Raw genomic sequence first — 25,898 nt, forward strand, 5'->3', positions numbered from 1 at the left:
ATGCCACCTCAGTCCCCACTGCCTTCCTGTCATCCAAACTGCTGGAGATTGGGCCTTTCCCTTACCTGTGAAGGTTATGTTTAAAGGCATACAGGTGGTGTTGGTATTACACTGAGTGGCCCAAGAGTGGCCTTTTCTGACACTAATTAGGTCCCAGGAGGAGCTAGGCCGCCAATATGCATCTCCCGTTGTTTCACAGCCCCACTTGGCACAATAGTATTCCCCTACGTTTCCACATCTATTGGCGGTTGCCCGAGACACGCCATCCCTAGGACAGACATAGAAATCATGGCTTGCCAAGTCTCTTCTGGGGTGAACAACAACCATAATAGTCATCAGCTTTCATTTCCCAGGTACTAGGGCAACTGTGTCCCTCAAGGGGGATGTCGGTATGCGTCGAGTCCGGAATGTCCCACCGGGGGAAACCCGAGTTTATACCGGCCACTAATTGGCAAAAGTCAGGGGTGAGGTCTGGCCACCAAGCACCCCAGGGATGGCTCCCAGAGGTAACCTGCCAAATTACGTCTGAGGTACCTGATATGACTTGCCAGGTCTGTTGTACAGGCCCGTGCGGGTTGGGAGAGGCTAAGTACAACTTAGATAACAGTACAAGGCAAAAGAAGGGAATCAGGCTCGAGTAAGTCTTATCTTTAGAGGGTTTTGAGAACGCTGGACTCGCCATTGCTGAGGCTCTTGGTGGATGGAGGAGTTGTTTATTTCAGGAGCTCTTTTTACATGCGACGCATGGATCCAAGAGGCAATCCCGTCTACTTTGAGAGCGGTGGGAGTTGTCAGGAGTACAGTGTAGGGTCCCTTCCAGCGAGGTTCCAGGTTTTTGGTCTGGTGCCTACGGACCCAGACTGAGTCACCAATCTGAAAGGAATGGGGCAGTGAGGGGGTTTTAAGTTCCTGGTTGTAGGCCTGGGCAAGTGGTTTCCAGACCTCTTGCTGTACCCATTGTAGGGCTTGTAAATGGCTTTGCAAAGAAGGTGCTTTAACCTGGTCAGAGTCATAAAAGGTTACTGCAAGGGGGGGGTCCCCCAAACATGATTTCAAACGGGGTTAGTCCATGGGGGCCAGGAGTATTCCTGGCCCTATACAGTGCTAATGGTAGGAGCTGTACCCAGTCTTTATTGCCAGCTGCAAGCGTCAATTTGGTTAAAGTCTCCTTGATTGTTCTATTCATCCTTTCTACCTGTCCTGAACTCTGGGGTCTATATGCACAATGCAATTTCCAATTTATCCCCAGTACCCTGGCCACCTGCTGGCTTACCTGGGAGGTGAAGGCTGGCCCGTTATCCGACCCGAGTGCTTTAGGAAGTCCATACCTGGGGAAAATTTCTTCCAGTAGCTTCTTAGCGACCACCATTGCAGTCTCTGTCTTGGTGGGGAAGGCCTCTACCCATCCTGAAAAAGTGTCTACAAAGACTAGCAGGTATTTGTAGCCATACATCCCAGGCTTAACTTCAGTGAAGTCTACTTCCCATTGATTGCCAGGGCTGTGCCCTCGTAAACGTACCCCTGGGTCAAGCCTGGTTCTTCCTGCATTGACCTGAGCACAGGCGGGGCACTTGTCCGCTATTTGTTGGAGAATTTGGTCTCTTCTGGGGAAGTACCCGAGGGATCCTCGCCTGGTTATTAGTTCTTTCATTTTTCTTGCACTTAGGTGGGTTAGATTATGTAAATGTTGGAACATTTCTCGGGTCTCTTTAATAGGGTAGACATACTTGTTTTGATATAACCATTTTTGGGTCGTAGGGTCAAAATCAGCATCCAATTTTTGAATTAAGTCCAAGTCCTCATCAGAGTAGTCCCAATCCCCACTCGGTTGGGTGGCTTCCTTAGCACTAGACCGCAGGGGAAGTATTTGTGGTCCCAGAGCTGCCTGCCGGGCAGTTTCATCTGCCAGTCTGTTTCCCCTCGCCCCCGGGCTGCTCCCCTTCTGATGCCCGGGACAGTGTATAATACTTAACTTGCTAGGGAGGAACAAGGCTTGGAGCAATTCTACAATTTCAGCCTCATTTTTTATTTCCTTTCCCGCTGAAGTTAGAAGGCCCCTACGCCGATACATCTCCCCGTGTACATGAGCAGTGGCGAATGCATACCTGCTGTCGGTATACACATTTAGTCTCTTCCCTTCTGCCATGCGTAATGCCTTGGTCAGAGCTATCAATTCAGCCCTTTGGGCAGAGGTGCTCTCTGGGAGCGCGCTAGCCCTTATTACCTCTGAGTCCGTGGTGACCCAGCCCGTCTTTTTCCATCTTCCAGGTAACTACTGCCGTCTATGAACCACGTTATCTCAGCATCCGATAAGGGAACGTCCAGGAGGTCTGGCCGAGACCCATGAGCCTCGGCAAGGATCTGGCTACAGTCATGAAGGGGCGCTTTTCCCGGGAGAGGCAATAGGGTGGCTGGGTTGAGGGTCACCAGTGGCCCGTACTGGATTCATTCAGAGTCCAGTAGGAGAGATTGGTAGTGAGTCAATCGCGCGTTGGATAGCCACGGCTCCGGAGGCTGTCGTATTATGGTCTCAATGGCATGGGGAGTCAGTAGAGTCAGTGGCTGTCCCCAGGTTATCTTGGTGGCATCTTTGACTAGCATTGCAATGGTGGCTACCATTCGTAGACAAGGGGGCCATCCTGCAGCCACAGGGTCTAGTTTTTTGGAGAGGTAAGCAATTGGCCTCCTCCAGGGCCCCAGCTTTTGGGTCAATACTCCCTTTGCATAGCCCTGTTTCTCATCAGCAAACAGTTCAAAGGGCTTAGTCACATCCGGGAGTCCCAAAGCAGGGCAAGTCAATAGGGCCTTTTTAATTTGGTCAAAAGCCTGTTGCTGTTCACTGTTCCACTGAAAAGGAACCCCCTGCATGGTGAGCAGGTACAAGGGGGCCGCCAGTTCCGCAAAACCAGGAATCCACAGGCGCCAAAAGCCGGCTGTGGCCAGGAACTCCCTTACTTGCCTTGAGTTTTGGGGAGAAGGGATGTTACATATAGCCTCCTTCCTGGCAGGGGTCAACCAGCGCTGCCCTTCTCGAATTTCATACCCCAGGTAGGTCACAGTTTGTTGACAAAGTTGTGCTTTTTTAGCAGATGCCCGATACCCAAGCTCCCCCAAGGTTTTAAGCAATACCTCAGTACCTCTCAAGCATGCCTCTCTCGTGGTGGCTGCGAGGAGATCATCCACGTACTGAAGCATTATTAAAGAAGGATGTTGAAGATGAAAATCTGCCAAGTCCTTGTGGAGAGCTTCGTCGAACAGGGTCGGGCTATTTTTGAATCCTTGTGGCAATCTTGTCCACGTGAGTTGTCCTGAGATGCCCTGTTCAGGGTCTCTCCACTCAAAGGCAAATAAGCTTTGACTCTGGGGACTAAGCCGGAGGCAGAAGAAGGCATCTTTTAAGTCTATAACAGTATACCAGGTGTGCGTGGGAGGCAAGGTACTAAGCAGGTTATACGGGTTAGGAACTATCAGGTGGATGTCCTCTACCCGTTCATTTACTTTTCTCAGGTCCTGAACTGGCCGATAATCATTGGTGCCTGGCTTTTTAACAGGCAATAGAGGTGTGTTCCAAGGGGAACGGCAACGGGCAAGTATGCCTTGATCCAGGAACCGCCGAATATTGGGTTTTATTCCCTCATAGGCTTCCTTTGACATAGGGTATTGTTTAACTTTTATTGGCGTAGCGGTTGCTTTCAACTGGACCACTGGGGGGGGGGCTGTTGTATAGCCAGTCCTATTCCGCTTGTTTCTGCCCAGGCATTTGGAATTGCTTTTAGCCATTGCCCCATTTCTTTGGGCTCACTCTTTGGTTTTTCAAAAAGTCTATATTCCTCTTCTAATTGGAAAGTTAAAACATGTAGGGGTCGGCCTGCCGGTCCCATCACAGAGGCCCCTTTCTCCTCGAAATGAATCTGTGCCTTTAGTTTGGTTAGTAAATCCCTCCCTAGCAATGGGTAGGGACAGTCAGGAATGTGAAGAAAAGAATGGGTGACCTTACCGGAATCCAAGAGAACTTTTCTGTCTGTGGTCCAGTGGTATCGCTTGCTGCCAGTTGCACCTTGCACCCAGGTAGTTCGGCCACTAAGCGGGCCTTGATCTTTGCTTAGGACTGAGTACTGGGCCCCAGTGTCCACGAGAAAGGTTACTGGTTGCTCCCCCACAGTTAGGGTTACCCTGGGCTCAGGGGGGAGCTCCTGGCCCTGACTTCCCTAATCTTCGTCCAGGGCTAGGAGCTGGGTAGGGGGACCTGGGGTCCTCTTTCTAGAATTTCTTGGTTTCTGTGGACAGTCTTTTACCCAGTGTCCTGTCTCCTTGCAATAAGCACATTGGTCGCGGTTCACTCGAGGCCGCCTTACACCCCCCTTCTCCTCTGCCTGGCCTATGTCTTGTCTACCTGAGACTACAGTGGCCAGGATTTTACTAAGCTCTCTATTTCTCTTTCGAGCCCTCTCAGCTCTCGTTCCTCGCTTTCCTTCCTACGTCTGTCTTCCTTTTCCTCCGGGGTCTCTCTCTTGTTATAGATTTTTTCTGCCTCTTTTAACAAATCTTGTAGGGAGTAATCCTGCAAATTATCCAACCTCTGTAACTTTGCCCTAATATCTGGGGCGGACTGCCAGATAAAAGCCATGGACACATTTCCCCGCTGTTCTTGACTATCAGGATGGAACGGAGTGTATCTATGGTAAGCTTCTTTCAGTCTTTCTAGGAAAGCGGTGGGGGTTTCCTCTGCTCCCTGAACCGCCTGCCTTACCTGGGCCAAATTGGTGGGCTTTTGCCCTGCCTTATGGAGACCCGCTATGAGCAGACGTAGGTGGGTCCTACCTTCAGACGTGTTAAAACCCCAATTGGGGCGGGTCAGGGGAAAGGCGTCATCTATGACGTTCGGGAGCTGGGTGGGGCGGCCATCACCTCCCGGCACATTCTTTCTCGCTTCCAGGATCACCTTTTGTCTTTCTTCTGAAGTGAGGAGAACCTGTAAAAGTTGCTGACAATCATCCCAAGTGGGCTGATGAGTGGTCAGAATGGATTCTATTAGGGCCGTAAGAGCCACCGGGTCCTGAGAGAAAGTGGGGTTATGTGTTTTCCAATTATACAAGTCAGCCACAGAGAAGGGCCAATACTGCTGGTGATGTCCTGGTCCCACCGCCGGGCACAGGGGCAGTGTCACCGCTTCATTCCTCCAGGCCCCAATCTCTCCTTTCTCGGAGGCGGCCTGCGATGGGAGACCCTGTGGCCGGCTGCGGATCTGCTCTTGGCCCTCTTGGCCCTGATGGAGGGCCCTGGAAAGGGGGAGGTTCTTCTGAGAGAAGGTTAATAAGGGGGGGTGTTATCCGAGGTTAGAACGGGCTTCGGTTCTGGCTTCCCCGGTATTTTTGTAGGTTATTGTTTCAGAAGGGGGTAAAGGGAAGCGGTAGGTGTGGAAGGAGGGGGAGCGGAAGGTGGAAGGTGCGGAGGGCTGAGGTTCTGGCAGAGGAAGAGGCGTGGAAGGAGGGGGAGCGGATGGCGCAGGAGAAGGAAGGGAAGGAAGAGGGTGGGGTATAAGGAGAGCAAGCCAAGGGGGGGGGGGGCTAGTCCACCAGGGACTGCTAGGTTATAATATACGGGACTTGGTCCTGGTGTCCGTGAGGTCCCTGGAGAAATATCTTCTGTTTGACCTGTGAAATAATTTGGCGACTGAAGGTCCCCTACTTAGGCCATCCTACATTAAGGGTTGGCCACTCGGAAGCGCAGAGAGTCTGCCATTTTCCTTTTCTTATTTCTATGGAGAGATTGTGAGCAATTTTTTTAACTTCTTTCCAATGGTTTAGAGTTAAAGACAGAGGAGTAACAGCAACCTGACCCATATTAAGAAAGATAAGATTTAAACCAACACTGAACACAAAAAGAACCAACAACGAACGGGTTAAGACAAACGCTGTGTGGCTCCGGTTACAAACCAAAAGCAGATTTTCAGACGGGGAAGCGAATCCCCGGGAAGGAGAGAGATTCCATGTTCCCTCCTTCCCTAGAAAGGAGAGAGATTCCACGTTCCCTCCTTCCTCCAGACGAGCGAATCAGGCGGATTCTTTCTGAGCCCTGAAAAATCGGGCCCCTCTAATCCCTGAGGCATCCCCCAGGGTGGCGGGGGAGAAGTCCAAGCTCGTCAGCTCTTTCTCAATCCGCCCAGATACGGAGCTATTACTCGTAATAGTACAGACGCTGTGCGGAGACAAACACCAGACAGACAGAGACAAAGACAAAGGCCGGCCGGCTTACCTCCTGGTGGGCCCGAGCTGGAGTGGGTCAGGGGGCTTTCCCGGCCAATGCACCAAGATGAAAGACCCCCGACTTTGCGTGTCCCCCAAGTCAGGACCTCCCTGCCCTAAGCACCAGTCAGACGACACCAGATGCAAAGGCAAGAGGGTTTTTATTTGGGCATGCCCAAGGCTCCCAGGTGCACGTGACCTCAAGATCCGCAAGGTTCGGGTAACTCGCTGGGAGCCCCGAGCAGTCCCGGGGATGGTCCTTTTATGGGACCCCCTCAGTCCGTTACAGTAGAGCCCGCTCTTTTTCAGCCAGTAAATCTAAAGTGTTACAACCTGGTCTGCACGCAGGCAGCCAATCCTTTTAAAACAAATCATATGCTTTGGCTAATCACTGTTCGAGGGGGTCCCTCGGTGTACCTGCCGAGTTGTGTGTCTCCGGCCCTTGGTATGAGGAAGCGACCTTGCTCCAAGTCAGTGCCTGTCATTCGCTTACACCAGGGGGCTGACTGCGGGGTGGGATTAGTTAGTAGGGTGTGGGCTTATTGATTAACTGGTGAGGTTAGTTATCAAAGGGGAGTGTGGGGGTAATATAAGTTTCTTAGCAAAGCATGTTACAGAAGCCAGAAATAGCTTGGTTAGATACAAAACTCTGTTCCCCTACAAAGAGGCTCAGGGCCTGGTTGGTTGGGGAGGGCGTCTTTCATGATGGTGTGTTCCAAATGTTGAATAGAGAGATCTATTCTATGTCTTGGATAGTTGTGTTCTTTCTCTGTGATATCTAGGCTGTCTTCAATTCCTGAGATTCGATCTTCTGCATGGCCTAATTAGTTAGCTTGATGGCTTCAAATTCTTTGTTGGAGCTTTGTTTTACATCTTTTATGAACTTCTTTACTTCCTTAATTTGGTGTTCAGTGTTCTCAAATCAGTTAGTTGATTGATTATGGTTTCCTTGGAGTCCCATTCTTTCTGTCAGGCTCCATTCAGCATTCCCTTTTTTATCTTCCTGAATTCTTTCAGCTGTCAATCGATAGATTCCATGAATGCCTTTATTGATCTTTGTCTATTCTCATCCTGCTCTTGCAATTTCTGTATTACTCTTTGATTAGCTTCCTCATGGTCATGCAATTCCTGTGTTTCTCTTTGACTGTTCTCAGCCTGCTTAAACAATTCCTGTATTTCTCTTTGACTGTGCTCAGCCTGCTCATCCAATTCCTTTATTTCTCTTTAGCTGTTCTAAGCCTGCTTATGCAATTACTGTGTTGATCTTTGAGTAGCTTCCTCACGCTCAGGAGATTCCTGTATTAATCTTGGTTTGTCTCCTCTCACTCCTTTTGCAGCTTTTTAGTCTTTTCATTCACTATATTTACCAGTAATGTTTGTAGAGATTTTGGGGAACTCTCCTCTGGATTATTCATTAAATGTTCTGTCACTCGATTATCATGAGTGGGAGTTGAGATACCTGGACTTGCCATTTTTCTTGCGTTTCTCTGGCATGTTCTGCTGATTTGGTATGGAAGTAACACCAATTTTATGCTAGCACACTATTTTCAGGTAAGCATCCACCAGAGTCCTGTAGTTGCAAAGAGAAAATGGCTACAGATACAAACAGATACAATCTATTCAACATCAAATAACTATGGATTAATGGGCTAAAAACAGCCAAGAAGAATTTGGCAAACCAGAAATTATTAGGTTTAGAGAGAAATGTGGGAGAAAATAGCATTAGAGGGATGTGTAGAGGTAAACAGAGAGTGAATTTAACCAACTCCTAATCTCAGAGAGGGAAATGGATTGGACAGAATGATAGGAGAGAGATTAAAAAGAAAAAAATGTTAAAACAAAAATTTAAATTTAAAAAGTGAGAGGGAAACGGATTGGACAGAATGATAGGAGAGAGATTAAAAAGAAAAAGAAAAAAATGGAAAAAACAAAAATTTAAATTTAAAAAGTGAAACACAAAAATTGTGTAAGTTTAAATAAATGATATTGAGAGAAGAAAAGTATAAGATGAGAGGATAGGTGGGATAGAAAGGAAACATGAAAAAATAAAAAAATCCTTAAAATTAGTTACTTGAAAATTATATAGGTATACAGAGATAATACAGAGACTGGGGGCTGGGAAGGTGGCTCAGTGGTGGAGCGCTTGCCTTGCATGCTCAAGGCCCTAGGTTCGATTCCCCAGCACCACATAAGCAAAAAGAAAAAAGGCCGGAAGTGGTGCTGTTGCTCAAGTGGTAGAGTGCTAGCCTTGAGCTGAAGAGCTGAGGGACAGCACCCAGGCCCAGAGTTCAGACCCCAGTACCCGAACCCTCCCCCCCCCAAAAAAAGAAGTTAGGACTAAGAGGTTGTTCATTGATTAATAAATTGCTAGATTAAGTATGTACACAATGGAGAATAAGGTCTAATAATCAACAACAGGTATATATCTGGGGATGAGCAGAACAGCAATTTAGTCACACAAAAGAGAAAGAAAGAGAAAAATATGAAAAGAAGAAAAAATAGGACCAAATGATCAAAAGAGATTTTTTAAAAAGCACACACATACATATACACCTAAAAAGAAATATGAGAGGAAAAAAAACCCGATCAATAGAAAAAAAATTTTCAAAATAATTAAAATTAAAAAAAAAAAGAACAGAGTTCTTTGATTTATTTATTTATTTTTTGGTCGGTCGTGGGGCTTGAACTGTGGGCCTGGGCACTGTCCCTCAGCTCTCCAGCTCAAGGCGAGCGCTCTACCACTTGAGCTACAGCACCACTTCCGGTTTTCTGGTGGTTTATTGGAGATAGGAGTCTCACAGTCTCTCCTGCCCGGGCTGGCTTTGAACCGCGATCCTCAGATCTCAGCCTCCTGAGTAGCTAGGATTACAGGCATGAGCCATCAGCGCCTGGCTTAGTTCTTTGATATTTTTTAGGGGGTGGAAATGGGAAGATCCTGTGTCTCCCCTTTGTCCATAACCAGTCTCTCTGTGGACTCTGTGGTCTGCTGTGGTGTTTGGTTTTCCTGTGGCTTGATTGGTTTCTTAAGTCAGTTTGAGCAGGCAGAAAAATGATCTGTGTTACCCAGAATTTTGTGATCCTCCTCCCAGGCTAGTTCAGTGGGAGGGAGATCTGCTTTGAGTATCACAAAAGAGAGAGATGGCTGTTTCCTCTAGTTTGGAGATGCTGTGATGAGGCTAGGTTCTGGATAGGGTTGAGGCCTTTCAGCCAACAGTAGCTTTTCCCTAGGCTAGCTACCTAGACACTCACAGAGCCCAGCCTAAAACCATTCTCAGGCTTTACTGAATGTCAATTGTTTGTCTACACTGCTGTAGAGAGGGGCAGCCTCTGGCTCTGTTTACCCAGTGAAGAAAGTCACTCCTCCTCTGTTAGAGCTTTCCCTGCCTGGGCTGGGTGACTTTCCCCTGGGTGGAGCTGAGCCTGGCAGGTCAGATCAGGTTCCTGTGACCTGCTAAATGACTCTTTTGCTTTCTTCTAAGGCCTGAGTGGGAGCTAGCTGTTTAGCTGGGCATTTGTCAGTAACAAAGATGGAGATCTCCGGTGGTGGGGGAGGGGCAGCCTTCCCTCCTGTGCTCCCTGAGATGGAGTGAGGATGTCAGGTTTCTACTCACACCAGTCTTGGTTCCTGGGCCGTCTCTGGTCTGCGATCTGCATGGTGAAGATATCTGCTCCTTGTCAGTTCTTGCTGGTGATGAGTAGAATCCGCTCAGATGTCATGACTGGCACCTTTGTCCCAGACTCTCTCTGTTGTAGGTATGGCAGCTACAGCTGCTGCCACTGCCGCCACAGCCATCACAGGTATGCTGAAGCTGGGGTTACCAGCAATTGCTCAGATCTGTCTCTTGCCTAGATTTTCCCTCTCTGGCCAAACTTTCTGTACTGTGATGGCACACTTGGTGTGATTCTCTAGTTTAGGACTGTTCATTGGAACACTACAACTGCTTTCTATGCAAGAGCTTGTTTAGCCTCCAGCTTCTCCTACACCATATTCCTCTGAACTCCCCAATACCACTAATTTTAAGGCCACACATGTACATCAACCAGCTTTCCTTTCTAGTCTTTAGAAAAATGTGAACTTAGGGGGAAAAAAGCAACTCATGAAAGGTTTCTTTGCACTTTTCTCAAGCAGTTCTTCCTCTGGAGAGATTTAGAAAGGAGGCAGAGAATGATTTCTTTTCCTCAGGCAGCAATGAGTGGCTGCTTTGCTTCTCATTGGAAGGCTCCTGGGTTGGGTGGACAGTGACCTGTGCTCCTCTCTGATCTTCGGGCCTGCCACCTGGACATCACTGCCCCCACACTACCGTCTGCCAGGTTCTGCACAGCCCACTTCCTGCCAGGGACTCCAGGAAGTGTCCACTGATTTCACCTCTTTCACTGTCTGTGTGGGAGGTTTTTGTCTGGGGAGGAACTAAGGCGGTGTCCTGGAGCCCTGGCACTTACACAGTGCAGTGGCCAGATTAGGCACCCAGCTCCCAGGACATGGGCAAAGCACTCCACACTCGCCAAGGCTCTTTCCCTTGTCCAGGAAGAGTAGGGAAATCGAGGTCTAAGCCAGTGAGTTGGCAAAGGGCACAGAGCTGTAAGTGGGCCCTGAGTCCTCTCTATGCCTTGAAGTGGTATCTTTGCAAATTCTTAAATATGTTATGAATACTGCCCATAGTCTCTCCCAAGCTAACTCCATCCTGGACTACCTCAGTCTTTAAGAAAAGAGCCTGGACTTTCCGCTCTGAGACGGGATCGTTTTCCGGTCAGTAGCTTTTCTGGGTAGTCATGGGGAGGACAGCCATGGCCCCACCCTCCACCAGTTGCCAGGCTGCAAGGTGGTTCCCAGACCCTCCCTCCCCCACCTGTGCCCCAGCTGTGTACCTGCTTGCTGCAGGCCACTAGGCAGGCAGTCTGGGTCTGTGTGAGCCCTCACAGGACCCAAACGGTAGTGAATGGAGAGGAGCGACTCTGTGGTCACCACAACCCTTTCTTGACCACAACTCGTGATGGCTGCTCCAGCCCCACCCAGCCAGGGTCTGCTTTGCCTGGGCGTGCTTGCAGACTACATTCACCATCCACCCTTTGGCTGGCAAGAAGAGACCTGGGTGGCCTTTTGGAAGAATCTAGCCCAGGAGTAGTCTCTGGAAGTTCCTGGCTGTGTTCTTACTGGAAGTTGGGGTGCTAGGTCCTCCTTAATTAAATTCATCTCCAAATCAAATCAGTTCATCCAAGTAACAAAATCAAAAGTTGTTTCCCTACTCAGGAAACAACTTCAATCTTCTCCATATCCCCTGCGAATTCTGCCCTGATCTAATTATGTTTCTCCTTTGTCATCTTAAATTGTCTGGTAATATTTATTCCCACATCCTGTTTTATTTTGTTTTTTTTTTTTGTTTGCTTGTTTGTTTTTACTTTTAAAGGAAAAAATAAATTTAAAAAACACCTGAATGTCAAAACTGGACCCAAAGTCATACATTTAACAAAGGTTTGATGGCATTTTAATTTCTTGCCCGACAGAGACACTCTTTAAAAATAAAAGCATTACAGACTGGAGAATACAGAGGAAACACTAGCTGCTAGAATCTTGTAAATGTACGGAAATTCTACCATAGAGTTTGTTTTCAATCCATGTGGAGGGAAGGGTACATGGGAGTGGGACGTGATTACAATCTACCAAGGGTGTCTCCTCCTCGGAAAGGCCATCATCCTCAAGCAGTGAGTCGTAAGGTATACAGCCAGCCAGATCCAAGTAATCCTGAAAGAGAAAGAATATATAGTGGGGAGCTACGAGGGTTGTGTGTACAGGTCTGGATGGCTTAAATTCAGGGCCTGGCTGCTGTCCCCAAGCCTTTGTGACAAGGCTTTTGTGGTCTACCACTCGAGCTACAGTTCCACTTCTGGTTTTCTTGTGGCTAATTGGGGATAAAAGTCCCACAGACTTTCCTGCCTTGGCTGGCTTTAAACCACAATCCTCAGATCTCAGCCTCCTGAGTAGTCAGGATTACAGGTACAGGATATGGGTGCCCTGCTCCCTTGGCTGCTTTTAAGGACACCCCAAGATTGACGTTTTCAAGTTCCCAGTTCTGGCTATGTCTTCATCCTCAATATTGGCCTCTTGGCAAGGCCAAAGCCCCTCCCAGGCCTGCCACACCCAGGCATGCTTAGAGCGCAGAACCAGGCCTGTTTTTCTGTGTGCCAATAGGGCTTAAACTTGAAGCCTGGGCATTGTTCCTCAAGCCTGGCACTAGCAGCTGAGCCAATTTTATTTCCAACTTTTGGTGTTTGATTAGAGGTAAGAATTTCATAGGCTTTTCTTCTTGGGCTAGCTTTGAACCTCACCAGTTGTGAGCTACTGGTGCCTAGCTACTTACAGGTTTATAACTTGAAGGAGGAAGGGCTGACAGATGTTAGGACAAGTTGAATGTGGAACTTATTGGACTTTTGGCATTATAAATAACCTTTTAACAGTCAAAAGACTTGGTGTGGCTGGGTTTGCATTCTAATGGGCTGTGGGTAGTGACAGCAAGGAGGTATTAGGGGGACTAAGCACTTCTGGGATCCACACTCCCTTCTCCCCCTTCTCCTGAGTCACTTCCCATGGGACCTATATATTCAGGATACTGACTAGGTACCTTTCAATTTTTTTCTTTTTTTTGCCAGACCTGGGCTTGAACTCAGGGCCTGGGAATTGTCCCTGAGCATTTTTTGCTCAGGTTTACCACTCTACCCCTTGACTCACAGCACCAATTCTGGCTTTTTCTGAGTATGTGGTACTGAGGAATCGAACTCAAGGCTCATTAATGCTAGGTAAGCACTCTACCAGTAAGCCAATGCCCAGCCAATAAATAATTTCTATTTAGAGTTTGCTTGATGTTTATTTTATCATAGGAGGGCTTGAACGTAGGGCCGAGCTCTTTGGCTCAAGGCTGGTTCTCTAGCATCTTGAGCCACAGCACTACTTCCCCAACTAGGTAACCTCGTAACATTCAGTATTGCAAATAATCCTTTGGGGATTGTAATTTCTCTTCCTATGAGTGCCTGTGTCAAACTATGAATTACATTGGTTTGTTTTGTTGTTGTTGTTTGCTGTTTTCTTTCTGATTTGCAAAGAAGCCTAAGAGACGGTTTGAGGCCTCCTCTGAGCAGGGACACATGGCTCTCTCCCTGGCCAGCTATACCCTGATCCCCACACTGGGGTGTCAGAACCAAAAGCCTCTGAGCAGCAGCTCTGTGACTCACTCTGCTCTTCACCATCATCTTCTCCAGGTCTTTGCTGATGTCAGCAAAGACTGGCCTACTGTCTGGTTCCTGCTTCCAGCACTGCAGCATCAGAGAATACCTAGAAGAAAGAGCTAACTGGCAGTGATTAGCTGGCACAGACATCTAGGCCCACTGGGACCTTCTCCAGCATGGTGAACCCCCTAGGGCCCAGCACAGTTGTCCAGCATCTTGGAGGAGCTGCTCTCTGGGCAAGAGAGTAATTGTTCCTTTCCTTCTCTCTCTTCCACTCCCCTTCTGTTCTCCCTTCCCATTCCCTCTCTTCTCCTTCCCTCTCCTTTTCTCCTTCTCCTCTCTTCCTCTACTCTCCTCCTTTCTCTTCCCTCTCCTCTCTCTTCTCCCCCTCTTTCTCTCCTCTTTCTTCCTCCTCTCAAGGCCTGAAGCTTGGTCCACTTGTTCATTCAGCTAGTACTCTTATCACTTGAGCCATACCTCAATACTCCCAGTCTGTCTTTCTGCTAGCTATCGTTGAGACACAAATCTCAATGACTTTCCTGTCCTGGCTGGCCTCAAACAGTGGTCCTTCAGATCGCAACCTTGAAAGTTCCTTATAGGTGCTGCCACTGGGTTCACTGGGTTGGAAGTATCTATTTTTGACTTGGCCTCTCTAAACCCTCTGAATTAACTGGAGAGGAGAGCACCCTCGAGCCAAAGTCCAGAGTGCCCTGCTTGTAACTGGCACCTCTATTTGAGTGCTCCCCAACATCCTCCTCAAGGGCTTCAGCTCACATCAAAGGATTCCTGCTTCAGTCTATTCTCAGAAGAAGCTTCCCCCGCCCCCGTCCCCGCACTTTGCTGCCCAAGTCTCCAGTATCTGCCTCACAGCAGAGGGTGCATCCTACTATAACCTCTGCTTACATTCCCCCCACCGACTCCAGAAATCCTCGCCCAGGTCTCAGCATTGGAGGGTGTTTGGATAAGGCAAACCCCTCTCACATTTCCTCACTGCAGTTGTAGGGCCTTTCCAGTCGGTGGCCAGTCTTGAGAAGGTTGAAGAGCCGCTCAGGAGGAATCCCAGGATAGGGGTTGCCCCCCAGTGTCACAATTTCCCACAGCAGAACCCCAAAGGACCATCTGCAGGAAGAAGCAGATACATGAACGCTTCCCCCTGGCTCCAAGGCCTACTCAGTGAGGCCCAGTGCCAAGAGCAGCTGGTTTAAACTTCCAGGCTGTGTGTGATGATGGGGTTTAGGGGATTCTGAACAATTCTTTCATCTTTCCTGTGGGCCACAAGACTTCCAGTAAGCCTCAAAAATAGTCACACATTGATGGCCCACCCCTGTAATCCTAGCTGCTCAGGAGGCTGAGATCTAAGAATCACAGTTCAAAGCCATCTTGGGCAAGAAATTCTGTGAGACTCTTATCTCCAATGAACCACCAGAAAACTGGAAGTGGTGCTATGGGTCAAGTGGTAGAGTGCTTGCCTTGAGCTGAAGAGCTGAGGGACAGTGCACAAGCTGAGATCAAGACCCACGACCAAACTAAAAGAGAAAAAAATCTTAAAACACAAAAGGTCTAGAAAAATATTTCAGTGCAAGAGAAAACTTAACAATGAAGTGGAAATAAAATGAACACAAAACAGCATGGGTCACTTGAGGCCACTTGTAGAGGTAAGACTTGTGTGCATGCATACAACAGAAAGCTCTAGAAGATTCCATGGCTGGGAAGAGGACAGCAGAAGAGGCTGGGCTACAGTGGCCTTAGGGAATCAAGAGTCTCCTCCTAGCACTTTTCAATTCCTTTACACTCACCGTTCTGCAATCAGCAGACTACTGCTTATCCTTATTTATTTATTAATTTTGTACAAGTACTGGAGTGTGAACTTAAGGCTTAGGTGCTGTCTCAGCTTTTTTTTTTTTTTGCCAGGCGGTGAGGGGGTCGGTGTACAGTCGTGGGGCCTGAACTCTGGGCCTGGGCGCTGTCCCTCAGCTCTTGAGCTCAAGGCTAGCGCTCTACCACTTGAGCCACAGCGCCACTTCTGGCTTTTTTTCTTTCTGCTTATGTGGTGCTGAGGAATTGAACCCAGGGCGTGCTCTACCACTGAGCCACCTTCCAAGCCCTGTCTCAGCTTTTTCACTCAAGGTTGGTGCTCTATCACTTAAGCCACATCTACCACTTCTGCCTTTCTTATGGCTAATGGGAGGTAAATGACTCATGGGCTTTCCTGCCTATGCTGCCTTCTAAGTGGGATTTTTCAAATCTCAGCTTCCTAAGAAGCTAGAATTATAGGTGATAGCCTATAATTTGCTTAGCAAATTATTTGCCTAGCTAGAATTATAGGTGATAGCTTATAATTTGTTTAGCAATCAAATCATCCACAGCCTATGTTATTGAAACTTTGCATGTCTGTGGATTTCAGAACACTTCAGAAGCCAGTGTCTCCATTTTACAAATGATCACATCTTGTCTTCTGACCTGGAAGAGTGAGTTTTGGCTCCTAACATCCAATCTTTGAGTAATTTGGGACCCTTCTGTCTACAAACTCACACTAGTTGTGGGAAGGGGGCATTGTAGGGTTGCTTTCTTGAGCTAAAGTCACTGCAGGACTCCCAGGAGGGGAGTGATTTGGCTGGACCTGTTCAGGAGGTAGGAGTGGACGAGGGAAGGGAGGAGAGTGGCAGGTGGTGGCCCAGGTGCCCTCTCCTACACTTCCAACTTGGCCTTGTGGAACTGCTGCTGGAATTTCATTGGTCCTGTGCTGTTCCTCAGCCAGATTCACTGGGGGCTTCTGTAAACCCCACCCTAGTATGGCAACACCCACACTTACACATCACTTTGGGTGGTATAGATGTCATTAAAAAGGGACTCAATTGCCATCCATTTGACAGGAATCCGGCCCTAAAGAGGATGTAGAAAGAAAAGCTTTAATGTTAATAAGAAGGCCTGGAGGGTCTGGAAGGTGGCTCAGTGGTAGAGCCCTTGCTTTGCTTGCATGAGGCCCTGGGTTCGATTTCTCAGCACCACATAGCACAAAGACAAAAGCCGGAAGTGGCACTGTGGCTCAAGTGGTAGAGCGCTAGCCTTGAGGTGAAGAGCTAAGGGACAGCGCCCAGGCCCAGAGTTCAGTCCCCATGACCGGACCCCCCCACACACAAAACTGAAGCCCTTGAACCAGATCAGAAGAGATCTGCTTTGTCTTGTGGGGGTGTGCATGCACAGGTGCGTGCACATTTGCCAGTCTTAGGAACTGAACTCAGGGCCTGGGCACTATCTCCAAGCTCTTTTGCCCGAGGTTAGTCCTCTATCACTTGAACCAAAGCTCCACTATGAGTTTTGATAGTTAATTTGAGATAAGACTTGTTTCATGGACTTCTCTGCTTAGCTTGGCTTTGAACTGTGGTCCTCAGCTCTTAGCCTGAATGAGTAGCTAGGATTAAAGGCTAGAAGCCAATAGTGCCCAGCTTGAGTTTGACTCTGTACAGAGGGTGAAATACCAAGTCCTGGGGCTAGATCTAGCTGAGTAGAGCCTTGAAGAGACTGAGTTCTAGCCTGAACCTCCAGACTTTGCTGAGTTGCTGATAGGATGATGGATAGCCTAAGATCACACAAGGTAACCTGTTACTCTTCAATGTCTCCTTCTCTCTGTCTTTTCCTGTTTTTCTCTTGTTGTTGTTGTTAAGATGGGTTCTTGCTATGTCGCTCATATTGGGTCATAGGTTTTTAGATCAAGTGATTCTCCTACCTCAGACCCAAGTAAAGGTGGGACTGCAGATATGTACTATACACATGCAGATCCTAGGGCAAGTCTTAGGTGCATATCAATTTTTTGAAATGTGTATGTTAAGTCAGAACCCAACACATTGCACTTTCTCTGGCACTCTTTTTTTTTTTTTTTTGGTCAGTTATGGGGCTTGAACTCTGGGCCGAGGCACTGTCCCTCAGCTCTTCAGCTCAAGACAAGTGCTCTACCACTTGAGCCACAGTGCACTATCAGTTTTCTGGTGGTTTACTGGAAATGAGTCTCATGGATGTTCCTGCCTGGGATGGCTTTGAACCATGATCCTCACATCTCAGCCTCCTAAGTAGCTAGGATTAGAGTTGTGCATTCTTTAGGACATTTATCATTAATGACATGTAACCATGTTCCTAACAAAGCTAGCTGTGGTGTAACAGCCAATATGGAGCCATAGCAGGGCATGTGGGCAATGCCTCTGCCTCCACGGCCTCCTAAATAACAATGTATATGTATGTGTATGTGTATGTGTGTATGTGTGTGAGAAAGAGAGAAATAGAGAGACAGAGAACAGGAAGGCTCTACCACACCCTCACTAGGCCAGGAAACACCCACTGCAATTTTCCTTTTAGTAGTTTTGAAACATGTCATCTCCATAGAAACCTCACAAGAAATACATACAGTCCTTATAACCTTTTGTAACACCAACAAGCCCTTACAGGACACAGAAGGACAGGGGGATCTTTCCTCTGTCATTTGGACATTAATAACATCCTTTGTACCTCCTAAAAAATTATTGATACAAACAGCCAATGAGAAACATATTAGGTTGTCCAATCCTGTACCAAATGATTTTACAGCTCATGGTGAAAGAATCCCAACCCCTACAAGACAATGTGTATAGTGTTCTCTTCTCTTTTCTTTTACCTTCCTCCCTCCTTCCCTCCTTTCTTTCTTCTTGTCAGTTTTGGGGCTTAAACTCAGGGCTTAGGAGTTGTCCCTGAATTCTTTTGCCCAAGGCAAGCATTCTACACTTTGAGCCACAGCTCCACTTGGGACTTTCAGGTGAGTAATTTGAGGTAAGAGTTTCATGGGCTTCCTTTCCTGCCAGCAGTGGCTTTTTTTGTCAGTGGGTGGGCTTGAATTCTGGGCCTGGGTGCTGACCCTCAGCTCTTCAGCTCTAGGATCCACCACTTGAGCCACAGCACCACTTCCAGTTTTCTGGTGGTTTATTGGCGATTAGAGTCTCAAGGACTTTTCTGCCCAGGCTGGCTTTGAACCATGATCCTCAGATCTCAGCCTCCTGAGTAGCTAGGATTACAGGTATGAGTCACCAATGCCTGCCTAGGCTGGCTTTAAAGTGCAATCTTCACAACTCAGCTTCCTGAATAGCTAAGATTACAGGTGTAAGCTACCAGTGCCCATCCATCCATCATCCTTCCTTCCATTTCCCTTCTCCTCCCTTCCTTCTCTCCTACCTCCTTTCTCCCCTGCCCTGTCTTCTCCTCTCTTTCCCCTCCCTCTCCTTCTTTCCTTTCTTGTGTGCCTGTCCTGGGGATTGAACCCAACACTGTCCCTGAGCATTTTCACTGAAGTCTGGGGTTCTACCAGTTGAGTGTCAAATCTACTTCCAATTAGAGATAAGAATCACTCTGATTTTTCTGTCCTGGCTGGCCTTCAGACATCATCGTCAGATCTCAGACTCCTGAGCAGCTAAGATTATTAACTAGAGCCACTGGTACCTAGGTTCAGCTTTTCTTTTTTGCGCAGCAGTTCTGAATGCATGGTCAGCAGAAACCCTTACCAGTCATATAGGCTGTGGGTCCTGGGAGGCTTCAGGAGGCCAGCTGAGACACACAATAATGTGGTTGCCATGGCAACAGGACAACATTGGAAAATCAGATGACCCACCTATTTCTTAGACTTGGAGGAAGCTGAAACTCCCAGGTCCTCTGAACTGTGTCTTGAGGGGGCCTTTTTCTAGGGGTTCACTTGTGCCTTCCAAACTCCCTGGGGGAGGAGGGCACTTGTTATGTAGTCCCTTTCTTACTACAAAGAATGTCCACTAATATGTTTAGTTCATTTTGTTTGATTCTCCTTTGACAAAAGAGCCCAAGTTTCCTAGAAGGGAAACGGTAGCTTTTTTTTTTTTTTTTTTTTTTTTTTTTGGTGGTGGTTGGGTCTGGGATCTGTCCCTTAACTTTTTCACTCAAGACTGGTGCTCTACCACTTGAGTCACACTCCACTTCCACCTTTTTGCTGCTAAATTGGTAGATATGAATCTCACAGACTTTCCTGCCTAGGCTGACTTTGAACTGTGATCCTCAACCTCCAAAATAGCAAAGATTATAGGTATTAGCCACAATGCTCAGCAAAATGGTGGCTCTTGTTTGTGTAGAATAGCAATAAATGATGATGTAGGGGCAGTCAATTTCTTAGCCTCAGGCTAAGTGTCACTTTAAAAGGGACAATGAATAAAAGCAAGAGGGGCTACCTGTGAATGAAGGAACAGATGCGGGAAGAACCTGAGTGGAGTCTCTAAAACCCAAGGGGAGGAGGGCATTGGAACTAATGTCCAGAAAAGCTCTTTCAAACTATGCATGATACCTCTGTTGAAAATGAACTATGCAAACTTGTGGGTGTGGGAGAGTGAGGGAAGGCATAACATTCAAAAAAAATGACCTCATTACCTGACTTATATAACTGTACACCCTCTGTACTGATGTAACAACAAAAAAGTTTATAAACAAGCTGCTTCATCATCTCCAGATGTTCTAAGGGTACTGAACTGTCAGAGACACAGAAACATGTGACCCTTCCTGAGCATTTGTATGCTATATGAGTTTATGTGGGCGAGAAGGTGAAGAGAAAACTCTTCCAACAGAACATCTAGCCAAAAGTCTCAGGGGGAAGGAGAAAACTCTTTCCAACTCTGAATAAGAAGTTTGTATGCCTCAGGGAAGGCACCAGGATGTGCTCTTTGTGCCCACTCCTAATGGCACCATAAACACATAAACAATCCCTTCACACTTCTCCTATGTGTAAAACATTTGTGTCTTGTATATCTTTTGTCACCTTTTGATCTGATATATATCTTATAACCTTTAGGCCTCACCTATCTCCTGCATCCTTTTGGCCCATTTATCTCCTGTAAACTGGTGGCCTTGTGAAACTGTGACTTGCCCACTAAGATTTACTTTCTTTATGTGTATGCCATATATACTAAGTGCGTAGTTTCCCCTAGTAAACTTTGTCCATACCCGCATGGTGTGGTCCACTTTCTGCCTACCCAGCACTGAGTTCCCAGGTCTTGCTGAGGAATCAGCAACACCAAACCAGCTGTGAGCCCCCACACCAACCCAGCAAGCTACCTTGCTCCTCTTTACATAGGTATCTGCTTCGTAAACATCTCGGGATAGACCAAAATCAGAAATCTTCATCTTCCTTCCCTCAGCCACCAGGATGTTCCTGGCTGCTAAGTCCCGATGGATGAGCTACAAGGTAAACAAAGCAAAACAAATAACAGCAAATCTCCAGACAAACCTCAGGAAGTGCAGCATGGCAATCAGGGCCCACACCCCTGTGCACAGGTGGACATGTACCTTCATTTCTGCCAGGTACTCCATTCCCCTGGAGATCTGCCAGGCGAAGGAAATGAGGTTGCCCATGGTCAGTGCCCACTCATTGCGACGGTCCCGCAGGAAACTCCGCAGGGAGCCATACTTGGCATACTCCACAATGAGGAGAAGTGGCCCTGGAGACAGGAAGTAGGAGCTTAAGGCATGGGACATACAGCCAGCTACTGAAGGGAGGGATTTCAGGAAAGGGGAGGCTGTAGGCACTCTCTAGATCTGAAAGGTCCAGTTTACTCTTGAATTGTTTTTTTGCTTTTACATACCTGCATGCGCGCGCACACACACACACACACGCACGCACGCACGCACGCACACACAAAGAGTGGGTTGGGGTCATCTGTGGTTGACAACATTTCATGTTTCTTAGGGTGTCTAGAATGTAACCCTGCTTAAATCTTGGGATTGTCTTGGGAGAGAGTGAAGAAAGGAGTGGCATTGTCTAAGAAGAAATGTACTTGTTACATGATTGTAGCCTCCATTATAACAATTAAAATACTTTATAATGTATAAAATACATTATAACAATTAAAATAGTTAATAAAATATTTTATGTGGAAATTAGATCTAAATTACACCAGGACATGATATGTGATACAGAAATATAGGCATTCCCACATAGAGCAACCAAAGGAGTGCATTTTTAGGGGAGGAAAACAAAGGCACAGTGTCCATGTGCCCCTGATCACACAAAATCAATTCTAGTAAATGGAAAAGTGAAGGTTTTTTTCTTTCTTTTTTGTCTTGTGTGCTTATTTGTTTGTCTTTGGGAAGGTAAGGAGGAGATACATGAATGGAGAGACAAAGGGTGAACAAATGCAGCAGTGGTACTCACTAGATACTATTTTAAAAATACAACTTGTAGTACAGAAAGAAGGAAAAAAAACTGGAGAATATGAAAGAGTGACATTGTCCAAAAGAACTATACTCTTTACATGACTTATGTAACTGTAACCCCTGTGTATATCACTTTTACAATAAGCAAAAATATTTAATAAAAATATTTTACATGTTCTTTTTTGTTGGTCATGGGGCTTGAACTCTGGGCCTGAGCACTCTTCCTCAGGTGTTCGGCTCAAGGCTCTACCACTTGAGCCACAGTGCCACTTCCAGTTTTTTGGTGGTTTATTGGAGAAAAGGCTCACAGACTTTCCTGCCTGGGCTGCAATCCTCAGATGTCAGTCTCCTGAATAGCTAGGATTATAGGCATGAGCCACCAGTACCCAGATTACATGTTTTTAATAGAATTCAATCTGCAGGTTATTTAGAAGTAGCTTCTTCAATTCTCAAAAAATTACTATTGTTCCTTTGTATTACTAATTATTAACTTAACTCCATGTACCTATAGAATATATTTCATATGATTAAAATTAACTAGCCAGGCACTGGTGAATCATACTCTTAGAGACTCAGAAACCTATGAACTGAGAAATGCAGTTTGAAGCCAGCTGGGACAGGAAAATCTTTGAGACTCAATTTGCCAATTAACCCCCTGAAAACTGGAAGTGGTGTTATGGCTCAAAATGTTATAGCAAGCTGGGTGGTGGTGGCTTATGCATATAATCCTAGCTTTTCAGGAGGCTGAGATCTGAGGATCATGGTTTAAAGCCAGCCCAGGCAGGAAAGTCCGTGAAACTCTTATCTCCAATAAACTGCTAGAAAAACAGAAGTGGTGCTGTAGTGAAAGTGGTAGAGCACTAGTCTTCACCTGAAGACCTGAAGGATATTTACATTTGAACAGAATGTGTATTTGGCTGTTGATTGGTAGGGTGTTAATAAATGTCCATTACATCCAGGGCAAAGAGCCATCTTGGGAATCTGTGCCATGGGCGTTTGCCTTAAGAGGGATGGCACACTGAATGTGGAGCTGAGCTGTCCTGGCTGGTGGGAGGGCTACAGGCAGCAGCTGCTTCAGCTGGACATGCTTACCTGCCTGTGTACAGGGTCACGCTAACCCAGGGATGGGCCGGAAGCCTAGGCCTCCAGAGGAAGATGAACAGAATCATGGAAATGAGAGAAGACAGAAAGAGCATGGGGGCCCTGAGCCCAGGGGTGGCTGACAGCACCTGGAAACTGCCTTACCATCCTGACTGCAGGCTCCAAATAGCTTGATGACATGAGGGTGGTTAACTTGCTTCAGGAGGTTGAATTCAGACAGCAGGTCCCTCAGCTCACTGGGGGATGCATTCTCTGAAACACAGCACAGATGCCTGACTCCACATGGGTCCTTCTAGAAAGCTATGCTATAGCAGACAGACCTCAACCGCTCTACCAGTACCCAGCTCAGGACACAGGGAAGTTTAAGGCACCCAGGTCCTCCCAGGGCCTGGGCTCAAACAAAAGGGCTTTATATGCTCCACACCCTGGAGCAAGCTTCCACCTAAGTTTTCCATTGCTATCTATTTCCATTCTCCATCTGTTACCCTAGATACTCAGGAGGCTGGGTTCTGAGGATATGGTTCTAGACCAGTCTGGAAAGGGAAATCTTGGAGACTTTCATCTCCAATTACTATCCCAAAGCCAGAAGCAGAGTTATGGCTCACCTGGTAGAGTACCACCCTTGAGTAAAAAAAGCTAAGGGACAGCACTCAAACTCTGAGTTTGTCTCACTACTAGAAAAAAAAAAAAAGAATGACAAAAAAACCACCCAAGCAATGACAACTAAAACACAAAAGCAGCTGGGTGCCAATGACACAAGTCTATAATCCTAGCTACTCAGGAGGCTGAGATCTGAGAATTGAGATTTAAAGCCAGCCAGGGCAGAAAAGTCCATGATACATTTATCTCCAATAAACCACTCAGAAAAAGCTGTTAGTGGTGCTGTGGCCCAAGGGGGGGGAGAGTGCTAGCCTTCAGAACAAAGAGGTTCAGGGACAGAGCTCAGGCCCTGAGTTCAAATCCTAGGAGTGGCAAAAATATGAAGTAAACAAAACCCGAACACAAAAAAGAAAACCCAAACAAAAATAAATTAAGGGCTAAAATTTTAAGTCCTGAGTTCTTCATAAATATAGTCCAACAGCACATCCCCCTACACCAGCACCTTCTGAGAGGCTACAGCACCAGGAAGCCACCCCAAGATCACTGACTATAGGCAGGTGTGGCAGCTGGAGGCAGCTGCACATGCAGCAGGAGCTTGGCCCCTTCCCTGCCTTGGGGGCTCCCACATCTGGATGGTACCTTTGAGCATCTTCACAGCCACTGTGGTGTACCCCACTCTGCCCTTCAGGTGGAAGGCGGTTGCCTTAACCACTTTTCCAAACTCGCCTTCTCCCAGAGCCTTCCCAAGAACTAAGTTCTCCCGAGGAAACTCCCACTTTGGATCTTCCTGTATTGGGGAGGGAGAAGGGGGAAGAAAAGGATAATGGGTACAATTGAGAAGATGTTGTTGACAAGATGCGAGTACACAGAAAACCACCACCATCTTACTGATGACTGAGTTCACCAGGCCAGCTCTGAGGGCAGCGAAGTGACATTCTTCCCTTGGGAACAGCTGAGAGCCCAAACTGTCCCCAGTTATTCTCATTGGATAGTTCCTGAGCCAATCTGGTTTCAAGTTGTGGGATGCAAGGGTCACCTAGCAGCACCCATGTCGTCTCATGCAGACTAAGACATATTGTGTCCTGACTCTCCAGTGGACTCCAACAGGTCTCTTAGTGCATAGGCTGGGCACTGTAATTCATGCCTATCATTCTAACGACTCAGGAGGCTAAAATCTGAGGAGAGCAGTTCAAAGGCAGCCTAATCAAGAAAATCTGAGAGACTCTTATCTCCAATTAACCACAGAAAACACTGTATGTGGAACTGTGGCTCAAGAGGTAGAGTGCTAACCTTGAGTGGAAAAGTTTAGGAATGATGCCCAGGCCATGAATTCCAGTCCCAAGACCAATGCACACACACACACACACACACACACACACACACACACACACACACACACACACACACACACACACACACACCCCTCCCTGACTGTATTCCTGCAAAGAAAGGTATCACTGACCATTTTGCGAGTCCCCACCTGTAGAATGTAGGTAGCTGAGCCTGCCTCTGACTATCCTGCATATGCGGCTCATCAGGTTCTGGTCCAGATTCTTGCTGACATTCAATGCCCCTCACCATTCTGGCTAAGCCCCACAGGTCATCATGACTGCTCTGAATATTGCCATGTATGTGAATTCAAGACTGTAAGAGCCCTCCCATCTGCTCTACTGGCGTTGGACCAGATGCCTGTTACTCCACAGTGTCCTCAAAGCTGGGTGTGGGCCTTGAGGTCCTGCTCATTATGGCTCTCCCAGGCTCCCCAATCACAGATCTGGTCTGTTAGGGATTCATGACCCAGGCTGTGGCCATGCTCTGTATTATGCAAGTGGTCTGGGGATGGCCTCTTCTACACAGTGGTGCCATCGCACCACTGTGCGATGGGTTCATGGGTCACCCTTAGTTTGTCTCTCACTCCATCAGAACCAATAACAGAAGTCAATAGTCACCTTGTCAGTACCACTCTATTGGGCCCAGGGCCTCACTAATCATGAACAAATGACATCTACTTGCGTGTCTTAAAAATATGACACAATTCACACTCAGTAGGTTGAGATCGGGGGTGGAGGGGGGTCATGGTTTAAAGCTAGCCAAGGCAGGAAACTCTGTGATACTCATATCCAGAAAAACATCAAAAAGCCACATGTGGAGTATGTCTCATCAGCCTTGAGTGAAAAGGCTAAAGGACAGAGCCTAGACTTTGAATTCAATCCCTAGTATGGATACAGGTGCGTGCGCACATGCGCGCGTGCGCACGCACACACACACGCACACGCGCACACACACACACACACACGCACACACACACGCACATAAATCAGAGAAACAGGTTGAGTTGTTCAGTCAGAACTAAGACTTAGAGCTGGCAGGTGTGGTCAGAAGGCTTCCTCTGTGGCAGAGGAAGGGGTGTTGTTTCCATGCTCAGATGTTAGCCTGCTTGTGCAACCTTACCTCATACTATGGGCTGTGGAAGATTCTGAGTCCTCCCAGAGGCAAGCTGTGTCGACCAGCTGCTTCTGGTAACAGGGACTAGACAGCAAAACTCCA

The 25,898-nt window shown here is 47.3% G+C and overlaps 1 protein-coding gene across 1 annotated transcript in view; it reads right to left on the reverse strand.

The window, feature by feature from the left end:
• Window positions 1-11,799: 11,799 nt before the first annotated feature.
• Window positions 11,800-25,898, reverse strand: part of LOC138830008 (proto-oncogene tyrosine-protein kinase receptor Ret-like) — a 37,254-nt gene continuing 23,155 nt past the window's right edge. Inside the window, 8 exon segments of the mRNA XM_070026481.1 lie at window positions 11,800-11,985; window positions 13,470-13,569; window positions 14,445-14,582; window positions 16,276-16,346; window positions 20,553-20,675; window positions 20,784-20,935; window positions 22,896-23,003; window positions 23,991-24,138. Of these exon segments, the coding sequence (XP_069882582.1) occupies window positions 11,800-11,985; window positions 13,470-13,569; window positions 14,445-14,582; window positions 16,276-16,346; window positions 20,553-20,675; window positions 20,784-20,935; window positions 22,896-23,003; window positions 23,991-24,138 (1,026 nt within the window).

The sequence above is a fragment of the Dipodomys merriami genome, unplaced genomic scaffold (assembly GCF_024711535.1).
Source record: "Dipodomys merriami isolate MVZ:Mamm:240054 unplaced genomic scaffold, mDipMer1.0.p SCAF_18, whole genome shotgun sequence".
Taxonomy (NCBI): domain Eukaryota; kingdom Metazoa; phylum Chordata; class Mammalia; order Rodentia; family Heteromyidae; genus Dipodomys; species Dipodomys merriami.